Source organism: Hemibagrus wyckioides, linkage group LG13 (genome assembly GCF_019097595.1).
Source record: "Hemibagrus wyckioides isolate EC202008001 linkage group LG13, SWU_Hwy_1.0, whole genome shotgun sequence".
NCBI lineage: Eukaryota > Metazoa > Chordata > Actinopteri > Siluriformes > Bagridae > Hemibagrus > Hemibagrus wyckioides.
The window spans coordinates 17,122,864-17,142,814 of record NC_080722.1 but is presented as its reverse complement, the minus strand read 5'-3'; the positions used below and the strand labels follow the sequence as shown (position 1 = coordinate 17,142,814).

Sequence of the window (19,951 nt, the reverse complement as noted above, 5' to 3'; positions counted from 1 at the left end):
GCTTGTGCAAGCTCAAAGTCAGAGAGCCTATTGTGTGTACTAATAATACTTTCTCCTCTCCTTTGGTGTCTTTTGGAAGCGTCCTTCAGGACTTGCTGATTTATTAGCTTAGAGAATATTTGGTTTCAGAGGTAGCACAGCTTCAGACACGTTACTGGGTGGATATGATAGTGGAGTTTGTTGAAGTCAGAGGATCAAGAACAGGGGAAGCAGCTATGCACATGTAAGGCACAAATACAGATTTACTGTTGAGCTTCAGCATTAGAACAGTTTACTAAAATGGAAGATAAACAGCCATTCATTATAAACATTCATTCATTTGGCCTCATGAGCAAAGGTGAAGTGCTTGCCTCATTGATTTAACTGACAAGCTAGGCCAACTTAAAATTCAACTTATTCATGATTAGCTTTTCAGAGGCAACACTTTACCAGCTTTAGTTAAACATCCACCAGTATGATGTAGAGAGGAAAAATGACCATAAGACAATTTCTTATGACTTTATTGTTACAAGCAGTTTTTTGAATATGTATGTAAATTCTGATTAGATTATTGTCTGTCATTTTACACCAGCATTAATCAGACTCTTAATTTGTCACCAATAACAGGTTTTTAAGACTTTTCACCCTAGCTATTATTATGTTGATCATTTGGACCAAGGTGCCTTTGACCAACATTACAAAACAGCTTATAAAATTATTCATTCAAATTTAAGGCGTTTTTTATTCGATGCAATGCCGTCGATAGACAATAAATAATGAAGAAACACTGTTCAAAGATTTGGCTTTGGTGAAGAAAAAACAAGAACGAATTAAAGCTCATTATATCATCAAAACTGTCTGTCATGCTTCTAATATCCAGCTGTACAGATTCATGTGACATCTAAATATCAAAGCATTAAACATTATCTCCACTAATTCCACATATTAAACATCTAAGTAACTCCATCTTCATCACTCGCTTTCTCAGTTCTTTTTACACTAACAATATTTTTAATTCACCGATAAGGTCCTTTTTTTTATTTTTTGTTAAAAGCCAAAATATCATCCAAAATGGAGACAGTTATATATGTATGTGAATACTTAGCAGAGTCTCTTGGTTCCCAATCTTGTCCGTCCACCACCGTCAGTAAAAGTATCTCATTTACTCACAGGACTTTGTCCTACTCATGGTAGAACATATTAATTCAAAGGACTTGAGACACAGCTGGCCAATTTCCAACTGTCTGTATGTGCTCGATTGCTCACCTCCATGCCTACAGCTCCCAGATGATTGATATCACTTGCCATCTCACACTCATCCCCATTTCTTGATTATATTGTTCACCTATTTCTGTTCACCTCAGCTTTATGGCCTGTTGATGCATAATTTCTCCCTAAACAAATTTTGCAAGGAGATTCCACATGTCCTGGTGCCCTTACCTGTTTTAAATGATTGTGAATCCAACTGACAGACATTAAAGTGACCTGAATAATGTTATACAGATGCTGTAAAGTTTAATACATACATCTGGTTGATCTTTTCATCTATCACTGGTAACATTTCACTTAGTTCATAGGACTACATGACAACTGGCAAAAAGCTAAAGAAACATTTACTGAATATTCTTTAAGACTGCTTCTGACAGTTTTGTTATCAGGTTGATGTAACACCTGATAACCTAAAGGTCTTTTCAGGGGTGTAAGAATGTCATGACAGCCGACTAGTACTTAGTACTCCTGGTATAGCAAAAATAGTGGTAACAGCTTGCCAAGTCAGAATAACGGGAAGAACTACAAAAGAGAACACTTCTAATGATGCTTTGTCTCCTAAACACAGGATTCATGATGAAAACCTGTTATACCGAAGCTTTTGACAATGACAGCTGTGACACTGTAACAACAGAGGTGCTATATGTAAGGAGCAGAGCATGATGGTGTTGGACCTCCTCTGTTATCACATCACCATATCATGGATTATTTTCCTAAACTAGCACATTACAAAATGTTTTATTCCTCTTATACCTATACGTATATATTTTTCTATTTAATTAATTAACAGCAAATCATGCTTTTTCAATGTTTATAGTTCCTTTTAAACTTACTGACTATTGCAATGTGTAGACACTGGAGATACTTAAATGGACAATAAAACCTCTTCATATCAATATCAATGATTACATATTTTTCTCCTTTTAAATTACACATCTAGTCTAACATCCAATTATTTTTGATGTTAAATCATGCAGATCATCTGCCATATAAGTACCTGTGTCAGTATCAGACTCTGACCAATCAGAATCAGGCATTCAACAGCACTGCGGTATAAATATGTATATAAAAATAAATATGACCTCAGGCATTTAAATAAAGTGTTTTTATTCAGCTAATTATACAGTATGATTTTAATGGAAAAATGGGGAAACTGTACAACACGGTCTTACCAAAGTTATGCATATTATCATTTAATTCAGAGGACATTATCTGGAAAGGACTTTATTTATAGTTACACTATTTAATGTCCAGTCTTCACATGAGCATAGGTTCTCTGCTGAGCCTGGTTCCTCTTAAGGTTTCTTCCTCATATTATCTCAGAGAATCTTTCCTTGCCACCTTCATCTAAGACTTGCTCATTAGGGATAAATGATAGAGATTAATATTTACTAAATTTTAAAATTATAATTTTTATTCTGTGTTTCTATACTTCTGTTAAGCTGCTTCGAGACAATGTCCATTGTTAAAAGTGCTATACTAATAAATTAAATTGATTTGAATTTTACTGCTTCACTGTTTTGATGAAAACCTTTCATACAATTTCATGACACCATAAGAACACCATCACCATCATGACACCATCTCTGAATAAGTTAATTTTGTTTCTTTGATGTAAAATCATTGCTTTTGTGTGGCTCACACCACACAATGTCAAGACATGTCACGTCACATTACAAGCAAAAAAACAAATGTTTATGGCGGCTATATAGCAGATCCAACTTCTGTTAGAATAAGTTGTAGTTCTACGTCATATGTTCCAAAATGTCTTATAAGGGTATAATGTAGCCCTTTAAACATCGTAAAGTTGCACTAGTTTTGCCCAGTCACTTAGACCTAATCTACCATCTTTAAGCCTACAATATATGACCTGCATTTCAGTACACTTGATGATATAATCATCTTATCAACTTATTTTAAGCCTATGCTCCATACAGTTTTTCAAATAAAAATATCCACACCCATATACACTGCATATTAATATCAATTCATATGCAAGAATCTGGTGTCCAAGAATTTATGCAATTTCAAGCAGAACTGTAATGGATCTGAACTTTATCTTGCTGACAAAATAGTATGAACATCATATCCTCAAATTTCCCCAACCTTTCTCACAGCTACAAGACAATTAAAGACTTGATTCTATTAATAATAGTAATACCTAATTATGAGACAAGCTTAGCTCACGGCCGCATTAGAAGTGACAGGCCAATTAATTGCTACTTAGAGGACAGTCAAAGCAAAGACCACTTAGCACAGGAGGACATTATTGTGCGTCTCATCCAGAAACCCTCATACTAAACTAAACAAGATTATTAGATGGGAATAAAATATTAACATTTATACACTTTCGTAAGCACAGATTAATTGTCACAATTAATATTAATAGTTACTTAATAGTTATATTATCTGATCATCCTGTACCACTGGTATTGCGATACAATACTTAAAATTCCCAAATTTTCTCCTTAACACCTATCATGTCTGAAATGAAGTCACATTAATCAAGTGTTAACCCATGACTCTGGAAAGATATCTCTGCTTCATTAAACAGAGTGAGCACTGAATAGTGGATTACATCAAGACTTCTAAATGTTTTCCACCTATTACCATCCAGAAATAACCTCTGAGAACAGTGAACTCATCAGCAAGCTTGTAAATGTCTTCTGAGCCTCACATCACCCAGTCCTGCTCTTTAAAAATCATTTCTCAGCGAAGTATCTAAATATTTCTACATCAAGTCTGGTTTTGCAGTTTCAGTGCTTCCTGCATGCTTGAAGCTGAGAACTTGCCGTTGAAGTTTCTGTAAATAAGGTTCTGGTAGGTGGTCCTGAGGTCTCGGTTGAAGAAGGTGTTAATAAAGGGGTTAATGAGTGAGTTGGCATATCCCAGCCACAGCAGGGTTCTCTCCACCCACAGGGGCACGCAACTGCAGCGCACACCACAGACAAAGGGCCGCACCGTGGACAGCAGAAAGAAAGGCAGCCAGCACACACTGAACGCCCCCACCATAACACCCAATGTGGTTGCTGCCTTCTGCTCGCGCTTGAACACGAACATGTTCCTGCGTTCATTCCTCAGGAGTCGTGTAATGCTAGCACGCTCCTTCACCTCCCTCTGCAGTTTCAGCACAGCAGACACGTAGCTCACACCATCATCAGCTCTCGGTGGGAATGTGATGGCATGCTTGGCCACACTGATTTTGACAGCTCGGTATATCTGATAGTACATGATCAGCATCACACACATGGGGATGTAAAAGGCCACAGCAGTGGAATAAACAGTGTATCCCAGGTCCTGGCTGATAAGACACACGTTATCATCATTGACGTTCTGAGCCCAGCCGAACAGCGGCGGCAGCGTGATGGAAGCAGAAAGCAGCCACACAATCAACACTACTTTTGCCATACACTTTCCACTTCGCCTCACAGGATAGGTCAGCGGCTTCGATATACCGAGATACCTGTAACAACAGACATGTCAGAAACTTAATAATGTATGCAGAGAGTTTTAGATGTGAAGCAAGACTTTTGCACAGTAGCCTTGGCTCAGTCTAAAGGAACTACTCAATGATCATTATATTTTGCCTCCTGTTGCAATTAATAAGCATAACAGTGAAGAGAAAATTAGACTACACAATATTATTTCTGTTTTCTGTCTCAGTGGACGCAGATTACTTTCACAATAATGTACCACACTACATAGCCATCTATTTCTCTCACCATCATTTATCTATTATTAGAGACAGCCTGTATTTATTAGTGCTTAATTTAATACAGATTTGCTTCTCATACTTTTAGCTTGATATTATTCTTAGATCCTGACCTATTTTTAAAGCACAAGCTTCCTTTTTTGATAGACTTGTCAGAGGAGCCAAATTTACAACTGATTTCAACATTAAACAGGAAATTGTATTAAAACAACAAAAAATTCCATCCACAGTAAGTTATAGATAGATAGATAGATAGATAGATAGATAGATAGATAGATAGATAGATAGATAGATAGATAGATAGATAAACAGATGATTAAAATGATTAAAACAAATACATAAATTAAAACGTTATAGAAAATAGACAATACACAAACAAAAATGTTGCATTTAAATGTTACATTGATTTATTTATTTGTTTACTTTTTTCCTTATTTTTTAAGCAGGAATATACTTTTTGTCCTTAAAGCCTATTTAAAGCTTTAAGATGTGTGTCTTTAAAAAAGTTCCCGTTTTACTTGAAATTTGTCTTTAGAAATATTTAATGAGGTTTCTGAGTTAATTTTTTTATTTCTATTCAGAGGCCTTCTGTCCAAATATTCAGTCAGTGCCATTATTTTATGTGACACTACACCCTCAGAAATAAATGTACTAAACTCACTGGATTGGTACTCCCAAGAGTACCTTTTTGGTGGTACAATTAATATATATCAATTATTTAGAACCCATGTAGTGTACCTGTAAAGCTTTGCTCTAAAAGGTAATTACAGTCCTTTACACTTATGGAACTTAAAGGTACAATATAGCCACATCTCCAGGTAAAAGATAGATATTAAAGATACAAAAGCAGCAAGGAGTAGTACTATGTAAATAAGCTGAAATGAGGGAGTTTAAAGAAGTAGAAGTAAGAAAGATTGACCTGTCTATACTGATCACACACAGAGTGAGAATAGACGCTGTGCAGCACATCACATCCATGGCGATGAAAACATTGCAGAAGAGCTGACCAAAGATCCAGTGTCCTCCTATAAGGTCAGTGATGCTAACGAACGGCATGACAACCACAGCAACAGCCAAGTCCGCCACAGCCAAAGACACAATCGGGTAATTAGAGGGCTGCTTCAGTTTCTTCACCAAACATACCGACAGGACCAACAATAAATTCCCACAAATGGTGGAAACGGTGAGTATGATAAGCAGTCCTCCGATCAGCACTTTCTCAGTATTCCCATAGCGCAGAAGTTGCTCACCACAGCTGCTCTTATTGCCCATAAAACTCGAACTGGATGGAGATGTTGTTGGTTCTGCTTGGTTCTTCATTAAGCGCAGCTCCAGCATCTCAGAGCTCAAGCCGGACATCACAAGTTCCTGCAGGGTTTCCTCACTCTTTCTGACCTCTCATTAGTGACGGAGAGGAAATTATTCATGCAATCCATCAAGCCAATTTACCCTGATCAAAGAAGTCGGATAAAGTTACATCTTGTTTGTTATAGCATGCACTTCTCGGACATCTTCAGAAAGTATTCTCCCCTGTGCGTGTGTGCGTGCGCGTGCTTGTGCGTGCGTGCGTGTATCAGGGTTGGAGAGAGACACGCGCTATTGTAAGGCTGGTTACGTCATTTATACGTCTACACACAGCCACGCGTTTAGTTATTGTTATTAACACCGTAATAAAGGATATATGTCACTAGATATAATGAACGCATTAACAACTAGCCGTGTTGTTAGACATGGGCAATATGTGTGTAAGATGTTCTGCAAGAGCATCAGCCAAAATTCATAGACAAACTGTCAAAAAAGTCTCTGTCTGTGAGCTACTGCAAAATCCCAGGTGCATCAACACCTGAAGCAAGGATGCCATGCCTAAACATACTGACCGGTAATAACAGGTACAGGTTCTACTCAGATCCACCAAAGAAATATTGAATTTGTGCATCTCTATCATTTAAACTGGGAAGGGAGTCTATAATCCGTGATAATTAGACTCAATTAAATCAATTTCAATTACTGGCAACAATTATTGCACTTCATTATACAATTAGTCCTTTTTGAATAAATGCGCATGCGTTGTTTATGTAGTACACTGATCTCTTTTTTGTTCTTGTTCAACCCAATTGGCAGCTTGTACTTCAGATTAATGAAACCCATTGAAAAGTTGCATTAATAGTCTTAATTTGCTTTGCATCTAACGTGTGTGTGTGTGTGTGTGTGTGTGTTTGTGTGTAATTCTCTGGGTTTTTGTTGTGTAACTTTTAATGAGTCTTATAAGGAACTCCATTTTGGCAGCTCTGCAGGTGAAAAGGAAATGTTGTACAATATTTTCAGCTGAAACACCGAGAGAGATTTAGCACATGATTATACTGCCATCACATGGCGTTTTACACAATCACATAGAGATGCAGTCCTGTTGCAATATGTAAAGAAAAAACACCGAAATATTTTGTCATCATAAATGCACGTGCTGCAAAAACACTTTTAGCCCAAGAAACCTGTACAATGCATAAATGTAAGACTGCAACATATTTATGAACTTTAATGTTGACTTTGTTTTTTTTTCCAAACAGCTTCCAAAGTTGTAGACCATGCTTTCCATCTGGTAACACATTTTCCTTATTACTTGGCTTTTGGATTAATAACAGAATACAGAAACTGTTTCTTTCTTCTTTCTTTTTTTTTTTTTTTTACCAGCATTCACAGGTATGGACGTTGTATCAGTTTGACCAGTTTAGCCTGTGTTTCAAAGGCTGATAGCTGGTCAGTCATAGGTAGATTTTTCAAGGGGGTTAAAAACACAGATGAAGTATTTTAAAAACTGATCGATGTGATTCTAAAAATGGGTTTGTATGCTCTCTGTTAAGCATTGCAAGTCCCTCAGTATAACCTCTTACAGATTACATTAAAAGACATCAGTTTATATGCTGTCCTCGATTTTCTGCACTAAATATTTCTGCAGTAATTGTGCCACACCCATAAAACAGTGTGATCAGGAAGACTTGAAAAAATAAACCTTTTCCACCACCGGACCAAAAGCCTTTCAGGAAAAAAAGTTTCTAAACTGCACCTTTCCTTGTCTAGGGTGCCCTTTTGTACATTTGTGTACCTATTACATGATATTGTGAATGTGGATCACCTTTAAAAATTATTTGCTTTTTTTTTTTCAGAATAGACTAATAATATAATTATGGTTGCAAGTTGCCCCAAAAGTTGTTAGTTTAATAGACATCTTGAAACAATGTCAGCAGTCAACAGCAACATTAAGATCACTCATTTAGGTCACTAACTAAATGTTGGTACTACTAATCATTTTGAGTCTTTTTTTTTTTTAATTATTTTCATAAAATGCATGTTTCTGTATTATCAGTTCAGGTTCTATATAAACTGTATGCACTGTATAAATTGTATCCTGTATGAAGTATACATAACAAACTGCAAACTGTTTGCAAACTGTATTCACCATAACCCAAGCAAGTAGATTTTATTCTATATGCTAAGAATAATGAAAAAAAAACAAAACAAAAAAAACACTATCCAACTGTCTATTAATTCTTGGAAATTCTGTGGTATTTTAATAAAGAAAATGCTTTATTAGCTTCTTTATTAAATATTCAATGTAGAGATTTATAAAACTGTGCAAATAGACTGTAAGCATTTAGTATCTGATTACGTGTGTTTTATTTACACAGAGTAACAGGTGACCCAGACAACATAACAGGTCAAAGCACAAGGCTGACCAGAGAGAGAGATTTGAGCATTTTCTCTGTAGTGTGTCAAATTTGTTTTATTTTAAAGTTTTATTTGTTAAGATTATAAACTAAACTGCTGTTTTATTGTTTTAAATGTGAAATTAATAAGGTGGGAAAGTGTGACTGTGGGCCTACTATGAATTATGTGCTGAAAATAGTCCATGTAAACACTACTATTTACCATTTTGGCTATAATTACAACACTCACTAAACAGTGGGATGTAATTTGTTGTTTATTCCTGGACACTATATCTGGAAGTCAAATAACAAATGTTTAAAAAAAATTGCCCCAAGAACCCCAAGAGCACAAAAGTGTTAGACCTGAACTGAACGCTGAACTATCAGACCACTGTAACACTGTACACTATAACCCACAGCCAACCTGACTTTATTTACCTTCAGCACTACACCCTGTAATGAGAGGTCATTGAACTTACCTGATTTTACAAGTTGTACAACATTCCTCTATCTTTGTACTAGAAAAGAAAAACAGAGAGACACTTGCTTTTATATAATATAATATTGCCCTGTATGCTGTCACACTTACTTACAAACTAATGTTCCTGCCGGAATTACTAATCCTAAAAGTACAGGAATGGAGCAATATAATTCTTTAATAGGCTATTTTGTCTCATTCAGTGTATTATTCACATAGAGTATATGTGATAATTTATTTATTTATTTATTTATTTACAACACTTATACTCTCTTCCTGCATTGTATAAAAGGCCACTAATCTTATTTTTGTTGTACTTGTACACCATCTATTGAAACTATAGAAATCCTCTGCTACTTTAACACCAGCATATATGTTTCTCTGTCCCTCCTAAAACAAGACTACAAAAATAAACCCTGGATTTAATCCAGCTGCAAAGTTAACTATAAATAAGATAGCACGGAAGCACATATACCAACAGTATGACGGAGTGATTACTTCCTGCCTTATTGCCATGATAAAATGTAAAACATTACACAAAATAATTACAGGATTAACTGACATTATTATATAAAATCTAACCAGATCACATCCAAGATACTCCATTCATTTCACTAATTTCTTTCTCTAAATCGTCAGTTTGTCGTCCAGAGAATTTTCTTACCAAAACATTTCCTTGAAAACACAAATGTCATCATTTAAAACACTTGCTACTGTAATCGTCCATGTGGTAGAAAAGAGAAAAATACATTTCCAAGCATTCATTTATTTTCTCCAAAAACAAAATCAATGCTACAGATGTGTTTTGTGTATTAATTAAGAGAGCACATTTTAAAAAAGAAACGTGTTTTATTTAAATAAAGCACTTAAATATACCACACCGGAGACAACACTTGCAAAATAGTACTGTCACAAAATTATATCAATAAATATAATGTGATTATTCCTTTGGACAGGTATTCCAGATTCATTCAAGATTTAAAGAACTTTATTAATCCCAGGGGGAGATTCCTTTGCCATGTTATAGTTGCTCTAATAAAAATGGAAAAGTGAAAGCAAGAAATATATTTTCTGTTATATAAACTGTAAAATTAAATAAATAAAATAAATAAATAAACATTCCTCCTATTCCTCCTGAAAGGTAATGCATTGCACAATTTGACTAATATTGCAGACAATTAATGCCATTTTAACCTATTCAAGAATTATTCATTTATTCCCTCTATGTATTAGGGGTATGGTGGGTGGGAGTTTGTGTCAAACCCATGTTAATCGTTTCATTAATGTCTGGTTTGTTTAATATATATTTAAAGTGCCAAATAAAATGAGCACACTGTACCGGACATAGACTTCAGTGGTAGAGTGAAATGAGGGCAGAGGTGAGGCCGGTGAAGTCTACCCCTCCTAACCCCTCCCCTCCGCCCTCCCTCATTCCTTCCTCCTTGAAGTGACGTTTCACTCGGCACGTGACGTCACCAACCGGCTGTTTGACTCGGAAGCTGCAATGCTCGAGCGAAACGCGTGAGGAAAGAAAAAAAATGACCGTCAGCGACCTCGAATTCACGTCCTAGACCGGGGGGGGGAAACGACATTTTCCATCTCATCAGTGACAGCCCACCGACGTGTTACAGCCTTCACTCGGTTACGACTAGTTAAACGGTTTCATTCGCGGTTCATCGTAACGTCGTCGAAAGGTACGCGGTTAACGTAAACGTTCAAGGATCGCTTCTTGCTCCCATTACGGCGTGAAACCATGGAGAATGCCAAATCACCCGAGCATAATGGAGCACCTCAACACTACACGAACGGCCTGATGAACGGATTTCACCCGGCGCAGTCCTCTCCGAGCGGAGGTGGCGTTAGTGTCGGTGGTGGTGGTGGTGGTGGTGGCGGAGGAGGAGGCGATGATAGTGGCCCGAACTGTAGCGGTGGCCATAATGGTATTGAAAATTTCCACCATCTTCTTCACCATCAGGATGTCGCCCACAGCAACGGTTCTCCTGCCAAACGCTGCAGGCTCCGCAGACGGGTGGACTCGGGAAGAAAACACCGACCTCGTAAGTCGCGTCGCCTCAGACACGGGGGCTTTAGTCCGGCATTTTTACTACCGCTTCCTGCAACAAAGACGGCACATAACATTACAGTCAACAGACCAAATTCTAATGATGTAAAAAATTAAACCACGCCATTAAAGCAGCGTTTCTTATCGATCAGTAAAAGCCATTTCCGCTATATCTATATAGGTCTAAATTAAAGGAGCAGCGTGTTGTCAGGTGTATAAAAGAGTCGGCTCAGGTGAGGCTCATGAAAACATTCAGCATATTTTTAGAAAAACGTCGATGACTGAAAATGATTGCAGTACACATTTATTTATATATATATTTTTTGTATTTGCTCTCTTCAATTTTAATTTGATCGTCTCCCGAAAACCATCGCCACTGCGTCCTTGAATTCCCATTGAACAATTCGGAGTAGGTTATATTACTATATTACTCGACCTAAAACACACCCCGAAAAAGAAGCGTGCATTTGATTCTGTTATGCGGCTGCAAATGAGCACGCAATCAATTCAGATTAATAAAAAGATTTATAGTGATGTTTTGTGCTTGGTTTATTATTATTATTCTTATTAACAGGGCTGCCCAGAAAATGGCCCTGAGGTGCATTGTGTTGTGAAATCATGTATATGGTCCGGAGTCCGGATTTGATTGGCCGCCACGGATTCAGGAGATGTGACAAACACATGACCGCGCTGATTGACATTCTTCTCAGCCAATCAGAAGCGAAGTCGGTAAAAATAAATGGGAGGGGGGCGGGGCGAATTGGTCAACACAATCGAAATGAAGGTTCAGACTTGATTTGATGACACATGCCATAGAAAATGCACCTTTATTACAGCAGTATGTCGTATCTTTGTTTGTTGCAGTTTTTCCACTGATAAACCTGCATGTGACATTTTCAGTACATGCCCTTTATTACATGTTCACGACTCTTTTAATGCCTGTGGAGTACTTTGGCCTCCCTGAGGGTCACTGAGGGTGTAAACACACCTTTCACCTACATGTGCTCCTGCCAGTCATGTATTTTCTTTTGTTGGACCAGGGTTAAGGTTCCTTCATCAGCTTAACAAGGCTTTGTTGATAGGACCCAAAGATAGCAGCTGTATTGTGAAGAATGAATAGTAGCATAGAATACGTCTTAATCCCAGAGTGATCCATGCTGCAATGAAATACAGGTATTTCTTTGCAGTGCGTGTTTACGCTGCACCATTAATATTCAAGTCTGCAAAAAAATAATAATAAAAAGAATAAGGGTGTCCACTCTTGATAAAGAGACGCATTATTCTTGGACATGGAACAGGTTTGCCTCTAGAGTCTTGCAATATTTTTCCTTTTCCAGTTTGTAACACAACAGTGTCGTTACCCATCACCGTGTTAAATTATAGTATTACTGTTTCATTCATTTCCTCCATGCATGTCCTATCGCGTTGTTTGGCAAATTACTGATGCCCCATGACAATTCATCTCAAACACCACTTCCAACCATTTTATCATGACTTTCTGAATTAAATTTTGGTTTTTATCTAAATGAAATGGATGTTCGTACAAACAGGCTAACCTAGTTTCACGATTTTGACCATGTTAAAAGCCAGTACAATTTCTGATGATTTCACTTTAAATGTGAGTTACATAATTATTCCATTGGTATTATAATGACTTAAGTTTATTTACATTTTTAAAACAATATTGACAAAAGGGCAGATACATCTCTAGGGCATACATGTACAGCTGATAAGACAAATGGCTGTTTCTAATGATCCTAATGGTTTATTTTAGCCTTCCCATGGTTTGGCATGGATATCGGAGGCACTCTGGTGAAGCTGGTCTACTTTGAACCAAAGGACATCACAGCTGAAGAGGAGCAGGAGGAAGTGGAGAGCCTGAGGAGCATCCGCCGATACCTAATGTCCCACGTGGCCTACGGCAACACGGGTATCCGTGATGTTCACCTGGAGCTGAAGAACCTGATCATGTGCGGCCGCAAGGGCAACCTGCACTTCATTCGCTTTCCCACACACGACATGCACAGCTTCATCCAGATGGGCCGGGACAAGAACTTCTCCAGCCTGCATACAACGCTGTGTGCTACCGGAGGGGGGGCCTACAAGTTTGAGGAGGATTTCAGGATGGTTAGTTAAAAAAAAAATCATATAGGAAAGAAAACTTATTAGTATATGATTACCTACCAAATCAGCCCAAACTGGTCTGCACAGATTTGCACATTTCCTCTGGGGGATGGAACATGTAGCATTGCTAAGATTATTGGTACTGCTCATATCACTTCTTGGAGTGCTCCACAGCTATGAGACCTATACTACAGTATATGAGCCATGTAATAGTAGTAAATTTTGGAAAAGACTTCCAATTCCTGTCTGTGCTAAAGCGACCTCTCTGTGTGTTTATTTTTAGGTGGCGAATCTGGAGCTGCAGAAGCTTGATGAACTGGACTGTCTGATCCAGGGCCTGCTCTACGTTGACTCGGTCGGTTTCAACGGCCACCCAGAGTGCTACTTTTTCCAAAACCCCTCTGATCCTGAAAACTGTGTCAAGAGGCCATGTTGCCTTGACAATCCCTTTCCCATGTTGCTGGTAAACATTGGCTCAGGGGTCAGCATTCTGGCAGTTTACTCCAAAGACAATTACAAACGGGTCACTGGCACCAGGTAAATGACCCACGTCTAACATACTCTGACCACTACAAACATACTCTGGTGAACTCGGGATTAACATTAGGAGTGTTGCTTAATGTTAGGGATGGAAGTTTTCTGTCTGTCTATCTATGTATCTATCTATCTATATATGAGGTATGTACTATATATGGAAATTTGAAAAATGTTGCGCATCTGGTTATGTAAAACCTTGCACACCTTAAGTGACGTCCTTGATGTGCCTTTTGAATGTGCATCTTTAGCATCTTTTGTTCTCATTGTATGTTGGACTTACAGGGAAGGTTCTGTAATTCTGGATTAGAACAAAAAATGCAACCCATTGTTGAAAAGGCCACGCACTGAACACAACCCAAAATGTTTTTATTTTTATTTTTATTTTTTATTTATTTATTTTTTAATCTGGCGGATCATTTTTTAAAAGACATTTTAGTGAATAACACAATCATACCTTTTATGAGTTTAGAATTACATTTAATATTATGGTACATCTGTGAAATACATTAGTCACTGTTATTATTTACAGCAACTGTTCTTCCCTCACCAGCCTTTCTTTCTTTCTTTTTCTCTTGAAATTAATGACCAAAATCACAGCTTCTTATGTTTTCCTGAGAAACCGCAAGCATAAACTTATGAGCTGACATTGGACTCCTTCAGTAAATGTTAAATAAATGTGTCCTTAGCTTTATGATTATTATTGTACATTTGTTTTGTTAAACAACAAGATATTTAATTTTTTTCAAATATTTTTGGGACATCAACCAGCATTACTGTTAACTGTTCCAGAAACATAAAATCCTAACCAAAGCGATTAAACTGTGCTTTGAAATAATGTCATGTCATTTCTGAACTTAATACATAACCTTTGTCTTTCTCAGTCTGGGAGGGGGCACATTTCTCGGCTTGTGCTGCCTGCTAACCGGTTGCGAGACGTTTGAGGAGGCATTGGAAATGGCAGCGAAAGGGGATAGTACAAACGTCGACAAGCTGGTAAAGGACATTTACGGCGGTGATTATGAGCGCTTTGGTCTTCAGGGGTCTGCTGTTGCATCCAGGTACCAAAGGATTCCCCCACCCCCCCATCTGCTCAATAAGTCGTTATAGAAACCATGGATCTTCTTTATGGAAGAATTTTTCTTTTGTCCTTTAGTTTTGGGCACATGATGAGCAAGGAGAGACGTGACAGCATCAGCAAAGAAGACTTAGCCAGAGCTACCCTTGTCACCATAACAAACAACATCGGTTCCATTGCCCGCATGTGTGCTGTGAATGAGGTTCGAACATTTCTTTTTATATATACATTCGTATATGCGTAACTTAACATAGCCGTGAATCATATTATTCATTATGCCGTTGCACTCGTTCTGTAGTATTTCAAAGAACTAAATAGTTTTCCTTATCTATTTAACTTTATCTATTTATCTATTTATTTCCTTTACTACTTAACATTAAATTCTCTTTATTAAAACGAAATTCTTAAACGATCCAAAATCTCACCCATACACACTCAAAAGGAAGCATGTTGAGCCTGTGGGAAGCTGATACTGTTTGCTTTCAGCTTCTTTACAGTGTTGCCTTGTGGCATGGAGATCAAGCAGCATTGTACAGGGCTATCAAAGCACACAGAACAACACATTCCCACCATGCTATTGTCCCCAATGTTTGTCGGAAAATGGAAGTATTGTCGCTCTAAAATAAAGAAATGTACTTAAAAGATATGAGCTTAGGGCTTGAGCTTAACAAAAGGGATCTGCTTTGGAGGTTAGGGTTTTAAACCCTCTTGTTGGAACAATAGAGGATCAGGAGAGACATTTCAACACAGGTTGCATTCACGATTTTGTTCTCTGGTGGTTCTGGTGCTTTATTTATTTATTAAGCAATTTATAAATACTATACAGGATCACCGAGACTTACAGCCAAAACTGTATTTCAATTTGCTTTTTCTGCAAAGTTTACGTTCTCGTATGTAATTTAGTTACTCAGTTTTTCGCAGGCAGTATTGAAATTATACAGCAACTCCTAGGAGTTTCCAGCAGGGGGCAATGTAATGTTGAAATTTGACGTGACACTGTTTACACTTAAGCAATTGATCAATTTGGTACCAATTTGTTTATATCGAGAAATACTCTAACATTTTACTAACCTTTTCCAGTGTCATACATGCCATAGACCTACAGACTGTAGTTTACAGAATGAATGTAAATTATGGGAATAAACTGAAATATTGTGTCCTAACACAATCAAGACAGATGACTCTAGAGACTGTGTATGTGGTTTGAGTGATTAAAAGAATTATGACTTATGATGATATTAATATTAATAATGTCTTTAAAGCTGTAGTTCTCTTAACTCAACAAACTAAATTTTTCTTGTTGTTGTCTTCAGAAAATTGAAAGAGTTGTATTTGTTGGGAATTTCCTGCGAATCAACACAGTTTCTACAAAGCTGCTAGCTTACGCCATGGACTTTTGGTCAAAAGGACAGTTGAAAGCCCTGTTTTTGGAACATGAAGTAAGTTCCTGTTAAGGTTAAAGAGTTCAAGTAATATTGCTGCTGCCTGTGTACTGATTTTAAGTGACGAGTGATTGTTCAGTACATAACAGGGTGTTGCCAATCACATTTGACAGGTTGTGGTAAACTTGCTAATCTTTCCTCGTGCAGGGTTATTTTGGGGCTGTTGGTGCCTTCCTAGAGCTACTGAAGATGACTGATGACCTCTGAGGCATTGAAGAACTCCTAATTTTTCTAACCAGAAGCTGCTGTAAGATGTCAAAGAACGCCTCCTCCTATAACCAGGAAAAGCCAAGTCAGCTATCTAAGATGATGCCTGTATACTTCCCTGTTTGAAAGCTTAATGCAAGCCTAATCTAGATACCTGTATCGGGTTTGGAGAGTATTGTTTTATGTCTGCCACTAATATGAACGGTACAATCTGCTGTAAGATAAAATGAAGATGGTTATATTATAATAGACAATTCCCCATAAGCCAAAATCTGCAGATTTTTAAACTGATGCTGAGCACTTCTTCAAAATCCCTGTGTGATGTATGTTTTAAATATTTGGCATAGAACATGACTTAGAATTCAAAGTAATCTACCAATTTGCCCCAACCAATCCTCCCCTATATATTCCCCTGTCCTAAGTCATGGTTCCATTGTATTATAGTCTTCTGTACCTTGTCCAAAAATGTTTCAGTGAGATTTTGGCTAACTTTTCTGGTTTTAACGGTCCAATAAGTAAGATTTTCTTTACACTTAACAATTAATGGTAGATTAAATAACAGAATATTAAGGAACGTGGCAATCACTTCATTGTCCCAGGGATGTGATGAAGGTTGACGTAACAAGGTTGTAGTGACTCCCCTTTCCCTTCATACTGGCCACACTGGAGTTACGTCCACCTCACATGTGTTGGGGGGGGGGGATATCTTAAAAGAACATGTGACCAACAACGATTAGCAGTTAGTCAGTAATATGCAATGTACAGCAAAGCCGATGATTCCCTGATTAAGATGTGAGCATTACTATGCACACCTCAGTAAACTGAACACTGTGGTCCAGCATTAGCATACACAGGAGACCTAGGCCTGATCGCCAGGGCAGGAGATTTGAGCATTGCTTATTGGACTTTGTCCATATTTATGTTGGAAAAATGTAGAGTTTAAATCAGTTCAGAAAATCCATAGGACAACTTAACAGTATTAGCCAAATGTAATCAAATATATAGGTTTGTCATTTTTTGAGATTTCTCCAACTGAACATTTAGAAGCTATAAATTTTGGGACCAAGGTTTTTTTTTTTGTGTTTACTAATCATCAGCTTTTTGATTTCTTAGATGAGTAGTTGAATTTAGCAGATTTATTTAAAAATAACAGTATGATCTGCTTTTATCCCATAGTCTGAATGATGAATTGTTTGTCAAATGACTACTCTACTCACATGACCATAATTCTATGTACCCTTGAGGTGTACTTACACTGTAACGGATGGTTTTTTTTTCTTCTTATTATTATTATTTTTTTGTTTCTATTTAAACCATATTTTTGCAGATTGTATCATTTCAGTGACATGGCATTATATTATGGTATCATAGTTTAACTTGAAACTCCAATTTGAGCCTCTAAACATGCCTCCTGCCTTTGTCCCCGCCTTTCCAACAAATGCCTTCCTCAATCTCTGTACATTTCTCATCGACACTCTGTATGTTTCTTTTAAAGAAGCCCAGCACAGTGTACCTTTAACATCAGCATGCACCTTTAAACAGACTGAATCTTACAGGCTGTGTAACATGCTCCTAGGAGAAAGTGCCGCTATGAAGAAGAGGGCTTCTTTATTCTTTGAGAGTGATAGGAGTTGAGGCTGTTCAGTTAAACATGGCAGATATATACATACTGAAAATCAAGATAGTCTGGAAAATCCAGTCACAAATATAGGAATCTAAAGGAACAGTTTCTTCTTTCCACCCTGTGTCTTGTCAATGTATAATTGCATTTGCAAAGAATGTGACAACTTTATTGTATGCAGAATATCAGCCAATGCAATTCTGCTGACCGAAGTTGTAGTATTAAAGGCAAATATACAGAGTGTTAAGCTAATCATAGTAAATACAGTCAAACACTAGTAATAGTTTCATATCACCTCAAATGTTTAGTATTCAATCACCAGCTCTCAGCAGCCACACTTACATCTTTGCCGTCTATTTAAAAATGCCTCACACTCGGAAACTCATTTGTAGTTGAAGGCACATGGAGTTTTTAGCTTCAGCAAACATTGCAATGCCAACGGGAATGAAACGTTCCCTTTTATTGTGTAGAGATATAAACCTGTATGTGATGCTGGAGTTCATTCTATGTGTCCCCCCCACCCACCCACTTCATCCTCCCATTACCTCTTAGTCCTCAGAATTGCCTTATGCTGTTGGTCGCCATTTTGACTGCTGAGTATCTGTGTATGCACGATGGCAGTCCAACACAACACTTTTTTTTTTTTTTTTTTTTGGTTTGTTTCAGTCAAGTGTTACGGGGTGCCTTTACTAATGGAGACCAGACTTTTATCTGTGCATTTTCCTTCTTCATCTAGATGTCATTGTAAAATGTTAATGTTGAGTTGGTCTGTTCATGTTTATTTTTTTTTCTTTATTCAGGAAATTGAATCCATATGTTAGTACACACTGTTCTAACCTCTGAGTCACTGCAAACTAAAACTACACCAGGAAGAATGATATGAATACAAAGCAGTGCGAGACAAGTTGAGGCACTACAGTCTTTCCCATTAATGTTGAAATGTGCTTTGTACCAGGCTACGTTTAATGCATGAATGGTAGGGCTTAACATATCTTCAAGCATGTTCATTTTCTGTTATTTTTATCGGGTTTTTGGGGGTTTTTTTTCACATTCACACCAGCCAGAATCATGCTTAATGCATTAGCATCTCGAACCTTTAAAGAGTTGATATGATTCAGTAATAAAATCCTTCCAGAATCTGGTCTTATCTTTTCTTTTGTTTTTTTAACAGAGCACTTTTTCTGTCCTTTCACAAATAATGACTACAACATGCCTGATTGTGTATCAGAATGTGCTTGGTCTCAGCTATATGGCACATAACCTAGTCTGTTAAAAAAAAAAAAAAGGGCAGTATATTTACCATGTGTGTAATCCTCCCCTTCAGTGTTGTCACTCTGATCTGGCATTGTGTGGACCTTGTTTACATGTTGTAGAGGGGGGCCAAGACTTATTTATGCCCCATGTGGAATGAACAGCTCATTCCAACCTGCTCTAAGATTTCATGTTCTCACAAATCTTTTTTGATATTTTTTTTTTTCTCCCAATTTATTCTTCAGATTTTCTCTCTTGTCAACAAACCTTGTGAATACTTATTAAATGTGATGAATCGGTGACCAGGTCTTCAGTGTGTTCTCATTTAATGGCAGTGGCGTGTGTGTGTAAATAGTTACACAAAATCTAATCTAATAAAAAATAATAAATAAATTGTTATTTACGGCTATAGCTACATCTTAGAGATATAAATATACAAAGTGATGCAGTGGACAGTGTCCAAAGTTGTATACTACCCTACAGAATAGTATGC

General features: G+C 37.3%; 2 protein-coding genes across 2 annotated transcripts; one reads left to right on the top strand and one right to left on the bottom strand.

Moving 5' to 3' along the window:
- Positions 1-3,777: 3,777 nt before the first annotated feature.
- On the bottom strand, positions 3,778-6,476 carry LOC131363990 (5-hydroxytryptamine receptor 7). Its single transcript, XM_058407015.1, has 2 exons — positions 5,880-6,476; positions 3,778-4,711 (listed from the first exon to the last, which is right to left on the bottom strand). The coding sequence occupies exons 1-2, from the start codon at positions 6,317-6,319 to the stop codon at positions 3,985-3,987; spliced, it is 1,167 nt and encodes a 388-aa protein (XP_058262998.1). The 5' UTR covers positions 6,320-6,476; the 3' UTR covers positions 3,778-3,984.
- Positions 6,477-10,610: 4,134 nt separating this feature from the next.
- pank1b (pantothenate kinase 1b) lies at positions 10,611-19,760 on the top strand. The gene is made up of 7 exons (XM_058406790.1): positions 10,611-11,196; positions 12,976-13,328; positions 13,609-13,862; positions 14,744-14,920; positions 15,016-15,139; positions 16,251-16,376; positions 16,527-19,760. Exons 1-7 carry the CDS (start codon positions 10,893-10,895, stop codon positions 16,584-16,586), a joined length of 1,398 nt encoding a protein of 465 aa, XP_058262773.1. The 5' UTR covers positions 10,611-10,892; the 3' UTR covers positions 16,587-19,760.
- Positions 19,761-19,951: the final 191 nt, after the last annotated feature.

Coding starts and splice junctions, on each gene's coding strand:
- pank1b (XM_058406790.1), top strand. CDS start 10,893: ATGGAGAATGCCAAATCACCCGAGCATAATGGAGCACCTCAACACTAC. Junction 14,921..15,015: donor GGGTCTGCTGTTGCATCCAG/GTACCAAAGGAT, acceptor TTTGTCCTTTAG/TTTTGGGCACATGATGAGCA. Junction 15,140..16,250: donor GCATGTGTGCTGTGAATGAG/GTTCGAACATTT, acceptor TGTTGTCTTCAG/AAAATTGAAAGAGTTGTATT.
- LOC131363990 (XM_058407015.1), bottom strand. CDS start 6,319: ATGTCCGGCTTGAGCTCTGAGATGCTGGAGCTGCGCTTAATGAAGAAC. Junction 4,712..5,879: donor TGTGTGATCAGTATAGACAG/GTCAATCTTTCT, acceptor CTGTTGTTACAG/GTATCTCGGTATATCGAAGC.